The following is a 19,253-nucleotide window of genomic DNA, read 5'->3' as shown; positions in this document are numbered from 1 at the left end:
ATATTTAGCAATGGGAAAAGATAACCTCTCAGTCATATCATCTGTCACCGTTTACACACACACACACGGATCCTCCTTCTGTTGTAGGACTACCCGTGTTGCCATGTCCGCGTAATATACGCGACCTGGATGGTGTGTTTTTTACAGGACATATTTGCGCATTATTTTTGCGCGATCTGGCAACAACTAGGACTATCGGCGATAGTGCGCTGCTGCTGTATATGCACTAGTTCGGCTGCCGTGCGGCGTTTATCACACATACGACACGTAGCGTCAATATTTTGTTTTATTAAAGCATAAATGGCCTCCGGACCCGAGAAAGCCGAGCCTGGAGACAGTGAACAGGATGAAGAAGATGTATACGAAGTGGAGAGGATTATTGACGTGCGAGTGGAGGAGGTGAGAGAGTGTGCCAGCGCTTCGGATGCCATATTGCTAGCGACTTAGCATGTAGCTATTACTGTTCTTAGTAAATGCTACACATACGGGAATAATAGGTAGGATAAAGCCAAAGTAATAGTTGAAAGGGACATTTCACGGCCTGTTCACCTTAAAACACAAAACTTCCTGCAGCGAAGAGTGTGTTGCACCACTTTGGGTGCCATATTGCTAGCGACTTAGCGTGTAGCTATTACTGTCCTTAGTAAATACTGCACATACGTGTATACTTAGTTGGATAAATCCAACGAAATATGTGAAAGGGGCATTTCACGGCATGTTTGCCTTAAAACACAAACTTCCCGCAGCGCAGAAAGGCTGTAACGTTAGCACTCGGTTAGCTCAGATCGCCGCCCGCTTTGAGCCATGAGCAGCAGAGGCGCCAGACGAATTGAGTTCCAAAGGCGTTGTGCTCTTGTTGTTTAAATCACAACTGCTTAAACGCTAGCTAAATTACTACTTTAAACCCCGGACTAAACATACTTACGCCCAAAATAAACAAGAACACGAACAGTGGTGTTTCATGTGGAGGGAAAAAAATGTTGTTGAAAACAATGTTGACAGCAGTGACAGTAATTCAAGGGTTTATTATTCTCCGGTTGTTAACGCTATTATATCTAAAATGGCACATTATTAGTCACTTTGCACGAATGCATAGAAAATATAGGGATTAAAAATATTGTGCACATCCGTCTGATCAGACAAAATAAACGAAGCATGACCACTAACACCGTCCAAACGCATAAATAACAAATAAATCTTACACTTAGGCCTAATGCGTGAAAGATTATTCGCTTTCCATGGTAGACCTTCATGCATGATCTTAGGGGAATGCATAACAATGATTCAGCACTTTCCAATCTGGAGACTGTTTTACTGTGATGTTCCGGCTGTGTAAAAAATGCGAGATAACTGATCACTGCATGCCAGACTGCCTCAGTTTATTTTGGTGAGGCTACATTCAGCAGTGCCTAATCTAGAAATATCTCAAGGGCATGTGTGTTTGTGGAACTGTGTATCATTAGTATTCTAAGGACAAGGGTTATGTGACAATGGGAGGTTTGTTTTTAAATAGCTTAAAGACAAAAAGACGACAGATAATGCAATGGAGTGAGCAGAAAAAGTGCACTTGAAAAGGTATAGTGATAAAATAACATTACAACAACTGTTGCAGATGAAAGCCTGTTGGTTAAAATCAATAAATCCTTGGTAAAGTGTGTTGAGGGGGTCAGTGATTAGAGAACAGATAACACACAGCATGTAAAATCCAATTTTGTACCGCTCGGTGCCCTTTGAACTGGAGTCCGTTCTACTGCAGTCGCTAATGTATCTGTAATGTGTGAAGTATAGTGTACGTGAGAGGGTCTTCCTCCTTCACTGTGTCTAAATGTGGGTAATTTTGCTTTTAAAAGCCATTTAGATACATGGAACCTAATATGATATTTTAAGCTTATTTGTGCACCTATATTTTTTGATCAAGGAACTAAGAACTCACACCTGTCTCGGTCAGATTATTGTCCCATTTCACTGCTTTCTCAGCTGCTTTTTTATTTCACTTTTGACCATAGCCAGCTATTTTTTATTTCTAATGAGGGCATTTTTCTAACTATACACATGGCATCCATTTATGTCTCATACTGCAGTTAAAATAAATGACATGCAATTTTTAACAGTGATGACTTGTGCATAAAATCTTATTAACATTTAAATGTCATAAATCAATAAAGGCTATCCTTGACTACATTTTAAATAACTGGTTTATCAATGTTATATTAAAGCAACGGACATATTAAATAGACAACAATACTGTTCAAAAGTTTGGGATAAGTAGGGTTTTTTTTCTTTTAGACATTTGTAATGATTCAAAATATAGCCTATCTATTTATCAAAGAAGACTTAAAAAGAATGTATCACTGTTTCCATCAAAATATTGAGCAACACAGCATTTTTGTTATAAGAAATGTTTCTTTAGCCTCAAATCAGCATATCAGTGTGACACTGAAGACTGGAGTAATGATGCTGAAGAATCACAGGAAGAAATCACATTTTCAAAATATATTAAAATAGAAAATGGTTATTTTAAATTGTATTAATATTAGTGGTGGGCATAGATACATTTTTTAAATCTAGATTAATCTCACTGTAATCTAGATTATTCTCACTGTAATCTAGATTAAAATGGCTCATTAAATTCTGCCGAAGGCATTCAGAATATGTGTGCTCGTAAGTGATCGTTTGTCTTTTTGTAGTTTGAATAATAAATAACTTCTGTCCCTTTAAGGCCTGACGCACACATGGATCCCAAACACTGTTCCTGTGAGCTGGTTACGACTATGTTTACGTTAAAACTCACCAAGATGGGCCTTGAGACATTTTTGAGTGTATTTGACCATTAATAAGCTGGAAAAAGGAGCTAATTTTTTTCAAAATTTACCTTTCAAACTTTTGAACAGTAGAATACATTTAACAAAAGTCAATAAATACCAATATCTGTCACTATCTTGACTGCAGAGGCATTAAAGGGGTGGTAAAACACAATCTTTCGAAGGCTTGATTGTGTTTGTGGGGTGCACTGTAACATGTGTTCATGCTTCGTTTTTAAAAAATTGCATTATTTTTCATATATTTTACCTTTATTCTACACTGCTCTGCCCCTCTTTGTAAAAACGGTCTGATGGTTTCCGGGTTGTATGAAGCCAGTCCCTCAAAAATACGCAATGGGCTCAGATTGGTTAGCTGGCCCAGTGTGTTGTGATTCGCTAACCGCCTAGTGCACGTTTGTCGGAAACGTCACGCCCCTTACCTTTACCAGTAGACTGTGCTTTGGGTAGTATTAGAAACAATGGCGTCAATAAAACCATACGAATTAGGTGGCCTTAACTACTATGTACTTACATCAAAAAGTAAGTACAATGTACTTACTGTGTTTATATTGTATTGCAAAACACCTTTGCTGATATTGAAGTGGGATACGGGTAGGGTTAGGGACAGGTGTGGTGGTCTGGGTAAGTTTAAGGGTAGGGTTAGGTGTAAGGGAAGGGTCAACTGTGTAATTACAAATGTAACTACAGAAATGAATTAGAGATGTAATTACATGCAGGTATTTTTTTTAAATGTAAGTACAATGTAAAAACATGTATGTACACAATAAGTGCATTGTATCAAATGATTAATTAAAATGTTAGTACATAGTAGTTAAGGCCACCTAATATAAAGTGGGTCCATTTCTTACTCTGCAAGAAAGCTATGTAGTAATAATAATGAATATTTCTGTCTCTCTCTGTGTCGGTCTCAGCGTTCGTAGCAATTTTATAATATGCATTCATACCGACTGCAACATGAGTCAGTCAGTGATGGCCTTAAGCCAGTAAGAACCACTCTCAGATCAACTGACAGCCTGTGCTTCGTAGACTACTGCGCTTTGGCAGACACACACACAGACAATTATGTCTTTAACTTGCTTGTTTACATAAATACAGTGATTAACCGCTTCTCATTGCTGCTTGTTCCTGCACAGAGGCAGTTGTACAGGAAACTAGCAGTATAATCTCAAGACAAGGCTCTTGAATATATGTGAACCTACTATAGTAGTGTCTTGTGCTTTAAAAGACAGATAGATGTGGCTTTACATACAACAGCCACAAAAGTGTATCGAGTTGCTTGCCAGTTTTGTGAAACCAGTTGATGGAGAAGAGGAAAGATATTATTCGGCTTTGATCTTCAACTATTATTAATGCTACAGCTAGAGTCAAAGGAAATAAGAGGAGCTGGGAATCAGCTGTGTTTGTTACTTAGCAACACAGCGGATAATGAACTTCCCTTTGAAACTAACCTGTGACGCTTGGGATGTGCCTGCTAATTACTGCCTTGATGCCTCCTATAAACATCACCCTTCTCATCATTCTCTCATGTAGCACATGGCACTAGTGAATAGTAGGGCTGTGCAATTAATCGAATTTCGATTTCGATTTCGATTTTGCCTCCCAACGATCACCAAAATAGTACAATCGAGAAAAAACGATTATTTTGCCTTGCGTTCTGAATGAAGCGCTCATCCGCCCCTCCCGAATTAAGCCACAATCTCTCTCACCCAGTTCGTGAGTCTCGTGTGCATATCATCCGCTGGAATTTAAAAACTCGGCGCGAGTAAAGATGGCAGAAGGAGGGCAGTTACAGCAGCGTTTGGTGAGCAAAAAAGGCAAAACCAACTCCGTTGTCTGGGAACAGTTTGGCTTCGAGGAATCAGACGACGAGCAAAAACATGTTACATGCAAGATTTGCTGCATATAGTGGCTGCAACGCAAGGGAACACCGCGAATTTGTTTAACCACTTGAAAATTAAACAGAGTGACCTATGACAATCTAATAAAGAAACAAAAACTGACGAGAGCAGGGGTGCCGTGTAAACGTCCTTTTTTCCCCTCATATTTTTCAAATAATTCTCTCTTTGTAAACTTTGTTCAATGCATGCGAGTGCTGCCGTATGTTAGAATATGACCAGTCGTTTTCACCGTCATCACCCGGGTTTAGTGCCAGAAGACGCGAATGAGAAGCCACGCGCTGTGAGGAAATGTATCTGTATCTGATAATGTATCATCCGAGAGCGCGCACACGTCTCTCAGCGCGCAAATATTGAGTTCTCTTTCAAGTCTTGCTCTTGAACGGACAAACTCACACAAAACGTATGTCAACATGTCCATCTTGATGAGTATCCTAGCAGACATAGTCTGTATATGCCTTAAGTGAACTTTATACAGTCGAAAAAGACGACGCATATCCGATCCGGATTGAATAGCTTTTGTAAGTTTCTTTTAGGATTCAGGATTCAGAGTAAGGATTCATCTTTAATTTATGCACTCAAATATGCAATGTTATTTTACACTTGAGACATTTCTGTACCTGAAAACTAATGTTAGACGTACCTGAAAAGCATATCTAGCCGAACCATATTGTTTATCTTATTTATTTTAATAGTTCAAAAAGTACAACAAATGTTACAATTTCAATTGAATTGTTGAAAGGTGTATTTTTAATAAATACAACACATTCCCAAAGTCATGTGAAATAATCGTGTTACATAATCGTGATTTCAATATTGACCAAAATAATCGTGATTATGATTTTTTCCATAATCGAGCAGCCCTAGTAGTGATAATGTAAGGTAGATGGCAGTCTGACATTACAACCTAAGCATTGTTTTCAAAGCCTAAAAACAAAAGTTCACTGTTTTTTATAAAGTTAACTTATTTATGTACTTAAAATGTTTGAATTAGCTTTTATTTTTATATTTTCAGTCTATTTGTTATGTTTTTGTCATTTTAATTATTTACCTTATTTTTTATTTTAGTCTTAGTAATTTTAGTACTTCAATACAGGGAACATTCTCATTCTTAAAACTGGCAGCTGTCCAACGTCGCTGCCTAAGGGTCATTGAACACCCAACTCTGAGATTTTAACAGGTGTTTGGGTTGCACATCATAGGATACAATATTAGTATCGGTTCATTTTCATTGTTGTGAAAACTGGTTAAATTTGTGCTGTTTTTCGTCTTCTGGGTGTTTCATCTTCAGAGTACCCACAATATGTGTATTTGTTTACTGTGAGCTTACAAAACCATGTGAAATATTTTTGTTCATTTAATGCCTTAGTGTGCATTTGTGGCAACCTTTGATGCTTCAACTTTTTCCCTTCAAAGAGTGAAATTAAACTGATGGGATCTGTCTCCCCCTCCACTTCTGTAATTTCAAAACTTTGGTGAGAATTAACTGGTGCTGAAATAGTTGGGGGTTCATGAACCTTAAATGGGTGTATAAACTAGGGATGGGCATTTCAAGCAAAAATAATATTCGATGATCGCTGGAAATTATTCGATTTTTATTCGAAAATCGCAACTCCTCCCCTGCAAGCATGCATGTAAAGGCTACACACATAAATAGAGAGAGACAGGGAGAGAGACCATTCACGCTCTCTGTATGATAACAAACTGTTTAATTCATTAGGGAATAGGCTATATAAACTCAAGCCATTAAATTATTGTAATATGCTGAAACTGCTGTTCTTCTTCTGTTGTCACAGGGCGTTTTTACTCAGGCAGTTTAGTTCGAAATGGGGCACGGTTCCCATGAAAAATTGCTAATGTCAAAGCTTTCGTACAGAGCTTGGTGTGCACTGAGGTGCACCGTACCCAGGAACATACAACCGAAGTTCAGTTGGACTCGAACTGTGCCACGATTCATGTGAATGTGAAAAAACACTCGGGTGCGCACTTGTTCAGGAAGAAAAGTAACCAGCGCATGCGTTTTAGCCGATTACAATGTCATTAGTTCAATAACATACATGTAAGCACTTGGCCATTTTTAGGGGGGCTTCAGCCCCCCCTAAACTTCTGTCCAGCCCCACTAAAAATGTGTGATTAACCTTTCAAACATATGAAACTGGCGGGAGGCTTCGGCTGCGTTAATCAGCGTGTTCTTCAATCCGCTGTGGCGGCGAATAGAGCGCACATAAGAAGCAGAGGTGTGTGCGTTGATCTTAGCCTCATTGGTCTGTCACCGCTCGTCAATGTCAAAATATTTGAGAAAACCAATCAAATCAGAGTAGGCGGGCTTTATGTACGCACAGAAGCTGCTGAGTATTTTAGCAGCATGACTCGACGTCAAGTGCGAGATATGTAGCTAAACTAAACGTTTCATATTTGACAGCTGCTTCTTTAAGTCAGAAATGTAAAAAAAAAAAAAGAAAATATTCAGCCAAATTAATAAACTTTTGTCTAATTTCACCATTTTGATTTGAAATAGGCCTATGTAATGTCATTTATACTATAATTAACAAACAAGAAATATCAACAAAGCCGTTTTCTTCAGATAAGGCATAAGATTAATTGTAATGAATGTGTGCATATTGTAAATTAATAATTCCATTTGTAGCTCTCAGTTGTGAATTAATTTAATACATTTAGTTACCCAGCTTTCCTGTTCGCCTTCGAAATGATTCATAAAACATATAAATATCAGTTTAACATATGTTTACTTTCTTCAGTGACAAAAATGGAAAAACTTTATCAGTCGTATCTGCCCACTGACATGGTTTTCAAGCTATTGTTATCAAATTTTTTCGCGTTCAGAACATCTTAAAATGCACATATAATAGAAATAAAAATGTTCTTGAGGGACCATGCCCCCGAAACGAAATAATAAACAATCAATATCCTAATATGCATACTAATAAGCTACTAGTAAATAGTGAGAATTGGACCCTACCAAAGTCTTCTCCTCACTGGGGGCTGAGCCCCCCTAAAATGAAAATACTAGAATCACCCCTGCATGTAAGTGATGATAGTGTTGATGATTTACCGTAGATACGATCGCGAGACGGAGCCTGCAGTGTATTCGCGCATAGCGAGTGCAATCAGGGCAGCAAATTAATGGCAATTCACAGTCTCCTCAAAAGAGTCTGTTTGCAAGCAGCAAAGCCGCCTTCAAGCGACACACATATGGTAAACCCAATTGTCGTTTACTCAGCTGCACATAATAGCACCAAATTAATAATAATATAAAAAAAACAATATAGTTGACCTGCGTTCTGTTTTCTATCATGCCCGTGCACGTTTGTGATGACGTAAGATGAACGCAAACGCACCAGGGTTCAAGTTGAGAGTGAAACCAGACCAACGCTGCGGAGGCGCAGGGAAGAATCACGCTCGGACCGCAGCAAACGTGCCCAGTATAAAACACCCTGAGAGCTGACTGACAGCTTTTAGGTGCGTTATTGGCAGCGCCTCCCTCTGGTTACATGAATGCGTCACCACCACATCAGCACTGAAAACATGGGGATTTTTTTTGGACGATAATCGCACAAACTATTAGATATTCTATAATTAAATCAACTAATCAAATATTTGAAAATTGCGACCCATCCCTAGTTTAAACCTGTATGTTTTCATTATTACTGTTTGGAGATTGTAGATAACCTAATGGTCTAACGTTTTTGTAGGGAGTGGTGCTGTATCGGGTGCGATGGAAGAACTATTCCTCGGAGGAAGACACCTGGGAGCCCGAGGCGCATCTGGACGACTGCAGGGAGGTGCTGCTGGCCTACAAGAAGGCCCTGGCCGAGATGAAGCCAAAGAAAGAAACTGGCATGGTGAGACTCTTAAGATGTGTTTACATGATTGTAATGTCCGTACAATTTCTTAGAAAGTCTACAATGCAATCTATATCTGGTTTACTTTCTAAAGTCTTTATGAATACTGATTTGTGTTCCGTTGTGCCTAGAAGCTGCCCATGAAGAGTGATCTGTTCGATGCCGACTCGGAGAGTGAAAGCGATAAAGAGAAACCCAAAGAATCACCTATAAAGAAGAAGAAGAAGAAAAAGAAGAAAGTGGAGGAATCAGATGATGAGATGCCTGTGAAGGAAAAAAAGAAGAAAAAGAAGGATAAGTGGCGGGAGGACAAGCCTCTGCCTGCGCCTGAGTCTGATGAGGATGAGGAGGAGGAGGAGGAGAGCAGGGATCCTTCCCCCACACCTAAAAAAGAGACGAAGAAGAGGCTCATTGAATCAGATGATGATGAAGCCCCAGTTACTCCTAAGAAACAAAAGAGGCTTGACAAGCCTAAAGATGGTGGAAAACAGAAGAAAGAGAGTGGAGAAGACCGCAAGAAAAAGAAAATCAAGTCAAAAAGAGAGATTGATTCCTCTGACGAAGAGGATGATAAGAGCGACGTGCCGTCTGAGACCCAAACAGATGATACGACAAACACAGAAATAAATGAATCCAACAAAACTACGACAGCAAAATCCACAGACAAATCTGTGAGAAATGAGAGTGGAGGCGACCTCAAGCAGGCCAAGCAGAAGAAGGCCAAGTCTGACCTGAAACTGCAAGGTTTCAAAGACCTGATTCAAGAGAAGAAGCCTAAAAAAGTAGAGGTTTCAACGGCTGTGCTCAAAGAAAGTGGTTCAAACAAGCTCAAGAACCTTACTAGTAGCAAGAGCACTAGCAAGTCTTCTCGCAGTGAGGAGGAGCCCGATTCCAGTGACACGGGGGCAGCCACGCCCGCACCTAAGTCAAAGGTTAAAAGCAAAGGGCAAGAAGCAGCCCTTACTTCTCAGCGGCTCTCATCTGCATCATCCTCCTCCTCATCCTCCACAGCATCAACAGCCCCAATCAAGCCCAAAGAGGAAGAGCCGAAAGAAGAAGGTGGTGAGAAGGGTGGTGCCTCTAACCTGTTTGAGAAGTTCCTGCTGAACTGTGAGGCAAAAGATCGTGTACCTAGGAGACAAGCGGACCAGAACAAGAATGCAACTCCAAAGGTACAGGTCTATAAAGCTCTGATGGAACCCATTTTCTTCCTTTCCTTATTTTGGCATTTTTGTCACAAGGCAAAAATTCTCTCTCTCTCTCTCTCTCTCTCTCTCTCTCCCTCTCTCTCTCTCTCTCTCTGTACTTTTACTGTATTTTTAAATAAAAAATACAGTAAAAGAGGATTCTTCAGAAATAGTTCTAATATGCTGATTTTGTGCACAATAAACATTTCTTAACATTTTCAATATTGAACAAGTTGAAGAAGTTGTCCTGTTTAATATTTTTGTACTACGGAAACCGTTATTAAAAAATTCAAAAGAACAGCATTTATTTCTGAAATAGAAATCCTTTGTAACTATGTAATGGTTTTTACTTTCACTTTTGATCAATTTAATACATTGTGGCTGAATAGAAGAATTAATTTCTTTAAAAAAAACAAGTTCCTGACTACAAACTTTTCAGGGGTAGTGTAAGTATTAGTTATTTTTTTTATTTTATTTTACCTACTGGCAACCACCAAGAATGCTTGGAAATGTTTTCAGAAAATGTACAAAATCTTGTCTTATGTTTGTGATTTAACTGTTTTTTAAAAAAACTTATTCTACAGGGTACAGGGAAAAATGACAAGAAAACAAAATTGTCAAAGCAGTCTCCTGCGCGGAAACCTGATTCAGATAAGACAGAGAAGGCAAAAGATGGTAAAATACATTTGTAGCGGACTTTAATTTTAAATGGTTTTGTGCTTTTTGTTTGATCACCTGATATTAACAAATACATTCTTCTCCTAACAGTGTCACGATCAGGTCAGAGTCCTGTCTCCATGGAGATAGACGAGAAACAGGAGAAGGGAGCATCCGAGATGGAGAAAAGTGATAAATCAGATGAGCCAGCCCCAAAGTCCAAGGAGGAATTACAAAGGGAGCAAAGAGAGGAAGAGCAAAGGAAGAGGAAAGAAAAGATGGAAGAAGAGGAGAGGAGGAGGAAAGAAAGGATTGAAGAAGAGGAGAGAAAGAAGAAAGAAAGAATCGAGGAAGCCCAACGGGAGAGAAAAGCACGCATGGAGGAGGCACAGAGACTGGCAGAAGAAGCCCGGCAAGAGAGGCTGGAAAGGAAGTCCATGACGGAGCCAATAGCGTCCCCAGACTCTACAGAAGACTCCAGATGGAAAGACAAAAGGAGGAGAAGTGAATCGAGGGTCTTCACCACCTGCGATGACAATCAGGACTCTCAGGAGACCATGGAGCGCTCAGACAAAACTCCTGGTTTGTACTTGAAGAGGTTCAACTTTTAAAAACATGTCTTGAGATGCTGTTCATTTGCACTAGGGCTGCATGATTAATCGAAATGAAACCGAAATCGCTATATGTAATCGCAATATGTAATTGAAATTACAATATGTGTGATTATCAAATCGAGTGAGATGCGCCAATGTGTTCTTTTACATGAGTGCAGCTCATAATCCGGTGTTTTTCAGTGTCTCAGAGCGGCTTGGTTCGCAGTTAATGATCCACACAAACTCATCTCTGCATCTGTTGAGTTTGGGTTGCTTATAACATGCATTTGAAAAAGCAACATGTTTCAAAATAAAAGCTTTATGGTTTGTTTGAAAATGAAACCATGAAAAGAAAAAGCTTTTATTATTGTAATCTTAAACTTGTACTGTAAATACATTTTGTATTTTTTATTAAATACTTTTTTATTTTACAAATAAAATATTCCAATAGTACTATTTCTTGTTTTGTATAATATTTTTTAGGATTAATAATCATCATAATTCAAATAATAATAATAATTATTGTTTGTATTTTAGTGATATTGATGTATAATGATTTTTTTGAACAAATTGTTCAAATCTGTAAAGAATTACATTAAACCAGGTGCTTTTTAAAAATCACAATCAAGCTTTTTTCAGATAAAATGCAATACAAATTTTTTTTAATTTATTTTTTTAATCGTGCAGCCCTAATATGGACTTCACTTCGCTGTTTTTGAGCTGACCAGCCCATTGTGTGATCCATAGGCATTTGCCTATTTTCTATGTATTATAGGCTTTTCATGTGATTGCTAATATAGTGGGAAACCCAAGCAGTTTTTGAGTCCCAGGTCACCCCTGGACAACAGTAACCATGTCTCTCTGTGTGACAGACAGAGGACTGCCATCTCTTAATCTTGGGCTTGAGCTCAAGCTGGACTGGATGACACTGGATGACTTTCAGAAACACTTGAATGGAGAGGATGAGAATCTCTCTCCACTAGCCTTAACTCCCAGTGAGTGATATACACAGAAAAACAATAGGACCATCTTTTATTTATTGTAACATTCAGTTTTAAGTCTCATGTTTTTCTTCACACGTTTTTCCTCTCCTTTTCTCCCTTGCTCTTTATTTTCCATCTAACTCAGCTGAGCTGCGAGAAGCAGTGAAAAATGGGAATTACCTGGCAGTAAAACGTGCACTTAGTTCCAAAGAAGACTACAATCTGGATCAGGAGGTATGCTACTTGTTTCTCTTTCTCTCTTCCTCTCTTATTTTTCTATCTCTGTCATGTTACAGTTCATCATTCAGTCCCTGGGCTGACCATCACTCACTGAGCAGAAACAGGCGTTACACTCAAATTAACATGCATGTCTATAATACCTGCAGAGAGTTGTGCAAACATTCCCGCTCATCTGTTAGAGCATCTACTATATTGTAATATTATGAATTTAATTGGAATTGAATCAGCAAAGAAAGATGCTTTTTGGGTCCTGAAAAGTAAACTTTATTTGAGATGATATCGTGCAAACATTTTTTTAATTTTTTGTTTGTGCTGCCACCTGCAGGACTCTAGCGGAATGTCCTTAACGCTGCTGGCTGCTGCAGGTGGTCAGGATGATGTCCTCCGGCTGCTTATTAAGAAAGGAGTAAAGGTCAACGCCAGACAGAAGAATGGCACCACTGCCCTGATGCATGCTGCTGAAAAGGTGCAGAACAACACTGCTCTATTCAGGAACCCTTACACTTCAACCACTAAATACAAGAGCATATTAGCATATTTTGTCTAGTATTGTTATGTTTGTCTTAGTATAGTTAAGCATACATTTTCTACTTGATTTTGTTGGTGAGTGCCCTCAACTGTCTGTTTTATAAGTCATCTTGTTTGGTGCAGAACTTCTTGACGACAGTGGCCATTCTTCTGGAGGCAGGAGCATCTGTAAATGCCCAAACTCAGGGTGTAGAAACGGCTCTCATGAAGGTAAGAAGGTTGTTATATTCAGGGCTCGAAAAAAAAGGACAAAAAGCATCCCCTCTGTTAAACCAACACAGCCCCCACCCTCACCATTCCCATTAGATTAAAGGTGCAATAGGTCATCTGGGAAATGCTAACTTTAGCCTGCTAGCATACAATCCCACCGTCCAAATCGCTGTCCAAAGCCACGCCTCCTCCAAAACACTAGACTGGGTAAACCCAGCCTGATCTGCCGGCGATTTGATTTCACCCTGCAACTCAGTCTGGAAACCTGTACATTCGTTTCTACTGCTTCTGTTACACTTTTGCAGGAACCAATCACAGACTGGCTTATCCACCTGGCGCGCTATTGGCGGGTTTAACACGATGACGGATAGAGAAGCGATGGGTCGTTGCCCGTTGATCATGCCTCTTGTGGTCTGATTGGTTGAAGGACTATCCAATTGCGTACAGAATCATTTGAATTATGCTCGTTTATCACGCCTCTTGTGCAGTAGAAAATACATAGCAGACTCCCCAAACCAATGTTCAATCTTAAATTGAGCTTGGTCTGGTGATAGCCAGACAACCAAAACACATGAACACACACAGACCAGAAGTGAGACGATCAGAGACAACTTTTTTGGATTACATGAACTTTACAGTTCAGTGAGTAACAGTACTACAATAACGAAAGTTTGAAAACGAAACATGCCGATGATGTATGATGTCTGTGTGAACAAGCTGCAGTGGTATGCAAACACACATTGACTGACTGGGAACACGTTATCATTTTATGGTCCTACGCTTTCCATAGACAACATACATTTATAAAAATACATTTCGACCGCTTAACATAGTGATTGCTATCAGGATATGAGGAGACTTTCAAACAGCATACCAAAATATTTTTCGGTAGAGAATCTGCGTGTTTATATATTTATTTATTTTATATATATATATCATTTTTTTATATCCTACGCCACTGTTTAAATCGGCATAGAAACCATTCAAGCCACAGCTAACAAAGACTGTATCGCTAAGTTATTTAGAATAAAATGGATGTATGCTCTGTACTTGTGACTGTGAGGGATGAGAGACAATTCTGAGGAGAGAGAGGGGATGTGTTCCATTCAGAAATGATTGTCCTATTCTTTTAATCTTTACTCTTTAGAGTTTTTTGTAGGGCTCAAAAATAAATGTCATTTAGATCTTCTTTATAGAGAGATTTTTAATTAATAAATGTTGATTTATGATAAACCCTTCAGTGCCCTCCAAAGGTATCATTTGGGTGGTTTCGCGCGCAGTGATTGTGTGTGTCTGTGTGTGAGAGTCCTGGTGCTCAGTCATAATACTACAGTCATATAATTTATTTAATAAATATTTAGATGTTTATTTTTTAATGAATAGAAAGTTCAACAGAACAGGATTTTTTTTTTTTTTAATTTTGTAGCAATGTAAATGCCATTACTGACTTTTGATCAATTTAATATATCCTATCCTTAATAAGAATTAATTTCTTAAAAATAAAAATATATACTTTGTACTGTTGTTTGTTTTAAAATTGTATTATTTAATTTGTGCTTTAACTGTTAGACATTTTCCCCTTTTAAGTAATAACTTTTATATTCTAAGTCCGGATTGTTGTATTTTTCTTTCTAAGGCTTGTAAGAGGGGCAATGCAGATGTGGTTCGCCTCCTACTGGAATATGGGGCTGACTGCAACATACTGTCTAAACACAAGAACAATGCCTTGCACTGTGCCAAAGTTAGCAACAATGTGATTGTATATGATCTAATCAAAGACCACATACAGACGTGAGTGTTTTATCGCTGCATTATACACGTGTGTGTGTGTGTGTGTGTGTGTGTGTGTGTGTGTATGTGTGTGTGTGTATTTATATATATATATATATGAATGAATGAATGTATAAATACATATGTGTATATTTTATCTTATCTCACAGGTTATCAACAGTGGCGGAGGAGACAATCAGAGCTTATTTTGAAACGCGGCTGGCCCTGCTGGAACCTGTATTTCCTCTTGCTTGCCACAGATTGTGCGAGGGACCAGACTTTTCACTGGAGTTCCACTACAAACCCCCTCAACACACCCCCGGAGAAGGTGAGATACTTGCTTCAAATTCTTCTGTTCTCAGTAACTGCCATTTTATTTACCAAATTAGTGTGTCATTATTGTGTTTTCTGTCTCAGGATCTGGCATCCTGCTTTTCATCTTCCATGCAAACTTCCTTAATGAGATCACAGCTAGACTTTGCGGACCCTGTAGTGTCCATGCTGTCGTCCTGAATGACAAGTTTCAGCTGCCCATCTTCTTGGTAAGACGCTGATGTCACGATTGATCCTTATTCAACTGTATAATCTCTTTATTCTGTTGAATGTCTGCAGTCTCTCACAATCTACATGCTACTCCCCCTGCAGGACAGCCATTTCATATACTCTTTCAGTCCTGTTCAAGGACCCAACAAATTGTTCATTCGTCTGGCAGAGTCCCCCACAGCTAAGGTAATTGGGACTGTTACACATTAATATTTATATGAGAGTTTAGATGCTACTGTATAAGTTTCTGAACATGCACCAAAGAAATACTTGGGATACGGCATCTGTAAAATTATCAAACTTGGTTCCCATGGTTCTTTGGAAAGATCAGGGAATGTTAAAGTCGTTTTTTTAATGCATAGTATTAAAATTATTGTAAACGAATCATCTGTGCATATTTAAAAAAAACAACAATTTGAATTGCCCCATCCAAGAAGTTCTATCACTGCATTACCACTTCCAATGTGTGTGCTAGATACTTTAGTGCTTCCTTATCTGCTCAGCATTAAGACACCACTCCCAAGTTAATCTTTTCAGTAAAAAGGTTCATTAGTGGTCAGCCGGAAGTCACTTCAGACACAGCAGAGCAACTCCATGACCAGAAAAATACACATGCATTTATACCTGGCAGATTATGTTAAAAATACTCAAGCTGAGACATGCATGTGCTCCACAGCATTCTACATTCTGATTGATTACACTCATACTGACTTGCTGCTGACAGTATTCTCATATTAATTACTAACATCTAGGCTTATTAAATAATGTGAAGAGGAGCATTTTTATGCGAGTGTGTGAGCATATTTTTTTGAGAGCATAAAATAAGAATTAAGCAAAACTATTAAAACATTTCCAGTACTATTTTTTACAGAAAATATTTAAATCTTCATCAAAAAAGTTTATTAGGCAAAAGTCGTAGTTAATAGTGAGAATTTGACCCTAAACTAAAGTGTGACCAAAATATTTAATAAAAATAGCTTCTGGTTTTTCATAGAATACTTCTGTGCAGATTTTGTTTTATTGATTGTAATTAATTTGAATCAATTCACAAATCACAGTCTGAATGATTTCTTTCATTTGATTTTTAAAAATCCTTATCATGGAAAAATTCTGGGCTAAGCAAGCTTTATGATAATTTAAATGTATTAATCAGGGAATATGTGTTTCTCTCTTTCCACAGGTTAAACTCCTCATTTGTGCATACAGAGTACAGCTACAGTGATGCCGCAGTCCTCTCTTCCAGGGCAAAGGACACTGCAGGAGCTCGGCCTCTCCAAGAACTGAGACTTTTCCTACACATGACACGTGCTGCGCAGGAGACAGTTTATAAATGGTTTTGTTTTATTTCGGGGAGAGACTGAAGTACTAACAGGTCAAAAACAACAGTCACAAATCTCAGTGTGACTTCATGCTTGGTTAAGTGTTGTAACAAGTTTCCAGAGATCTGGTTTTTGAATAGCAACTGCATCACACATGAGGGCAGCATGAAGTGTGACACATTGGGCTTATATTTTGTCATTTGTAAATCTTGTTTGTAAAGTGTTCCTTTTATTTTTTTTCCTTTTAAATAGAATAATTTATCACTTCAGATTCACCCCCTGTTTTATGTTCTGTGTGTTTAACCCGACTACACACTAGTCTAATGCGTTTCTGTCTGCATTGCTTCTGTAGAGTGAATGACGGAATGAACGAGCAGTTCTTGTCTCCCTGTTGCTTTGTGCTCGTGGGACTGAGACAAGACTGGACCCAAGTGTGACTTTGAACACCAGAGTGGGTGCTTTTTGTTTCCTGAGAATGTGATGCTTTTTAAAATGCATGAACTAATGGCGTGAATCCTAAATTGGACAAACGGATGCCATTTATAGTTGAAGAAATGTATGAATGTATACGTTTGGTTAGTGAGGTATTTTAAGGGCTAATTTGTGTTTGCATTGAGAGGAGGATCCACACAGGTTGAAGTCATCCAAGTAGGAGTGATCAGTAGAACAGGTTCTTTTTAATGCTGATTAGTAGGGAACGTGACCTTTTTTATGTGTACCTATGTGTCGTCAGGCAGGATGTACATCAGCTAAGTTTAATTTCTTATTAGATTTTGCATTTGACTTTAGTTATATAACTGTTAAAATGGCAGCACATGAGTTCAGGTCATCATCTTATACTGATCATACATAAAATCGTTTATGACTGAACTAAGAGTCAGATTGTGAATTTGCAGATGGGCTCATCCTGAACGAGTTTTAGAAGTGCAGTGAAGAGTTATTTTATTCTGTTGTTCATGGCCTACCTCTCTTTGTCCCGTCATTGTACTATTAGTAAGTGAAAGACTGCTCATTGATTCACTTTCTCTTTTGACTACAGTAAATAAACTGTACATATATTTCCATAACAATCAATATTTTATCTTCACTCCTCTTCAATATAGTTCAAAAGGAATAAACATTGGTTCTCTTAACTGGTGCAGCATTAGAGATTTTCATCCCTGTAGTTTAATTTAATTTACACATTCATTCTAACAAGGAAGACTGTATTTCTGAACAAATGCATGTTAGAATGTGTTCAGATGGGAAAGATGGTCCTTAGCCAACATACACACTAGAGATTGGTAGTGATCGAAATGTCTACACTATATATTCTACAAGGGCAGCAAAAAAAACATGGGAATATGTTCAGAGGTCTGTACCATGATGGTAGTTGAAAAAGGGTTACAGGGTCAGTTTGAAGTTGACAAAACCAAACAAATCCAATAAGGCTTTGTAGGTACCTTAAACCTTATCTGTCAAATAACTATGGCGCGTGTGTGCATAAAAATGTTACATCACTAGCTAACATCCAATCACATGCCTTGAAACATATTGGGTGTGTTCAACTTGAAGCGGCGCTGCTCAGACCGATCAGTGTATGACATGAAGTACCGTGAGAGCTGATGGCTATGTATGCTTTTGAATTGCTCTTACGGTACTTTGATGCCGTACACCGATCGGGCTGCGCTGTGCCGCTTTAAGTCAAACACGCCTATAGAAACTGCGATTTCTCTTCTGCTGAAGATTAAGAGATGGAAAAATATGAAGGATTTAAACATTTACACAGCAAGAAGAAAATAATTGTCCATGAAAAAGGACAACTAAGAGAAAACATCTAGCTATATTATTGAAAGATGTGAAGTTAGTTTATATAGGTATAGAGAGACTTGAACATGTAAACGCACATGTAGTTATTTTTATTAAGCTTTATCTATTGATTATAAATCTTATCTGTATATATTTATTGAAATCAAATGGTTCATATTAAATATTAAAATTTCGCTGTCAAAATTAGAATAAGGCCCAATTCCGACACATCGGCCAAACAGAAAAACGTATTGGCCCATGCAGATATTTAAAAAATGCCAAATATTGGCCGATATATCAACCTTGATAATACATTGTTCGACCACTACTTCATGGTATAGTCCCCAGTTCATTCCATGAATGACAGTTATATGGGAAATATAAAAAAACAGCTCGTTATAACACTAAGATCAGGGATGTAGTGGAGGCTAAACGCACGTAAACGCCGTTTACGCACCTCTCAAAATTCGGAAATAGCGTTTACCCACCTCCAAAGTGCGTTTATCCACCTCTAAATTGAGTTTATCCACCTCTAAATAGCCTACAGTTCCTAAGCCATTTTAAATTAAGCTTATGTCGTTTTAGTTTCATATTGTTCATTTTCATTGGTTGTTTGTTGTACAATTAGACGAAGTCTTTCATATTGCGCTGCAACTGTCAGTGTGAGTAGTGGGAAGTTCGGATCATTTTACTGACTCGGATCTTTGAGTCTCGTTCAGCAAAATGAACTAATCTTTTCTCTTTCCGTCTATGGGACGGACATGAAGAACAAAAGACTCGGATCTCACCTGTCGATTCAGAATCAGAATTTTATTTTTTTACGGTCTATGATCAAAACCCATATGTTGCGTAATG

The 19,253-nt window shown here is 38.3% G+C and overlaps 1 protein-coding gene across 2 annotated transcripts; it reads left to right on the top strand.

Moving 5' to 3' along the window:
- The first annotated feature begins 176 nt into the window (after positions 1-176).
- On the top strand, positions 177-17,756 carry mphosph8 (M-phase phosphoprotein 8). 2 transcript variants are annotated; one of them, XM_079821748.1, is made up of 14 exons: positions 177-399; positions 8,431-8,580; positions 8,715-9,752; positions 10,352-10,442; positions 10,536-11,006; positions 11,890-12,012; positions 12,146-12,234; positions 12,566-12,706; positions 12,892-12,978; positions 14,615-14,769; positions 14,919-15,076; positions 15,166-15,290; positions 15,394-15,477; positions 16,472-17,756. In XM_079821748.1, exons 1-14 carry the CDS (start codon positions 301-303, stop codon positions 16,511-16,513), a joined length of 2,853 nt encoding a protein of 950 aa, XP_079677874.1. In that variant the 5' UTR covers positions 177-300; the 3' UTR covers positions 16,514-17,756. The 2 variants fall into 2 exon arrangements, with proteins under 2 accessions (XP_079677874.1, XP_079677873.1); XM_079821747.1 differs by having other exon boundaries at positions 8,712-9,752.
- The last annotated feature ends 1,497 nt before the right edge of the window (positions 17,757-19,253 follow it).

Source organism: Gobio gobio, assembly GCF_949357685.1.
Source record: "Gobio gobio genome assembly, chromosome: 7".
NCBI classification, from domain to species: domain Eukaryota; kingdom Metazoa; phylum Chordata; class Actinopteri; order Cypriniformes; family Gobionidae; genus Gobio; species Gobio gobio.
This window is presented reverse-complemented; position numbering and strand designations above follow the sequence as displayed.

What these genes read in the sequence shown, in the direction of transcription:
- mphosph8 (XM_079821747.1), top strand. Translation starts at nt 301, where the DNA reads ATGGCCTCCGGACCCGAGAAAGCCGAGCCTGGAGACAGTGAACAGGAT. An exon ending in TAGAAACGGCTCTCATGAAG is followed by an intron (nt 12,979 to 14,614) that starts GTAAGAAGGTTG and finishes TTTCTTTCTAAG; the next exon opens with GCTTGTAAGAGGGGCAATGC. An exon ending in TCAACACACCCCCGGAGAAG is followed by an intron (nt 15,077 to 15,165) that starts GTGAGATACTTG and finishes TTTCTGTCTCAG; the next exon opens with GATCTGGCATCCTGCTTTTC.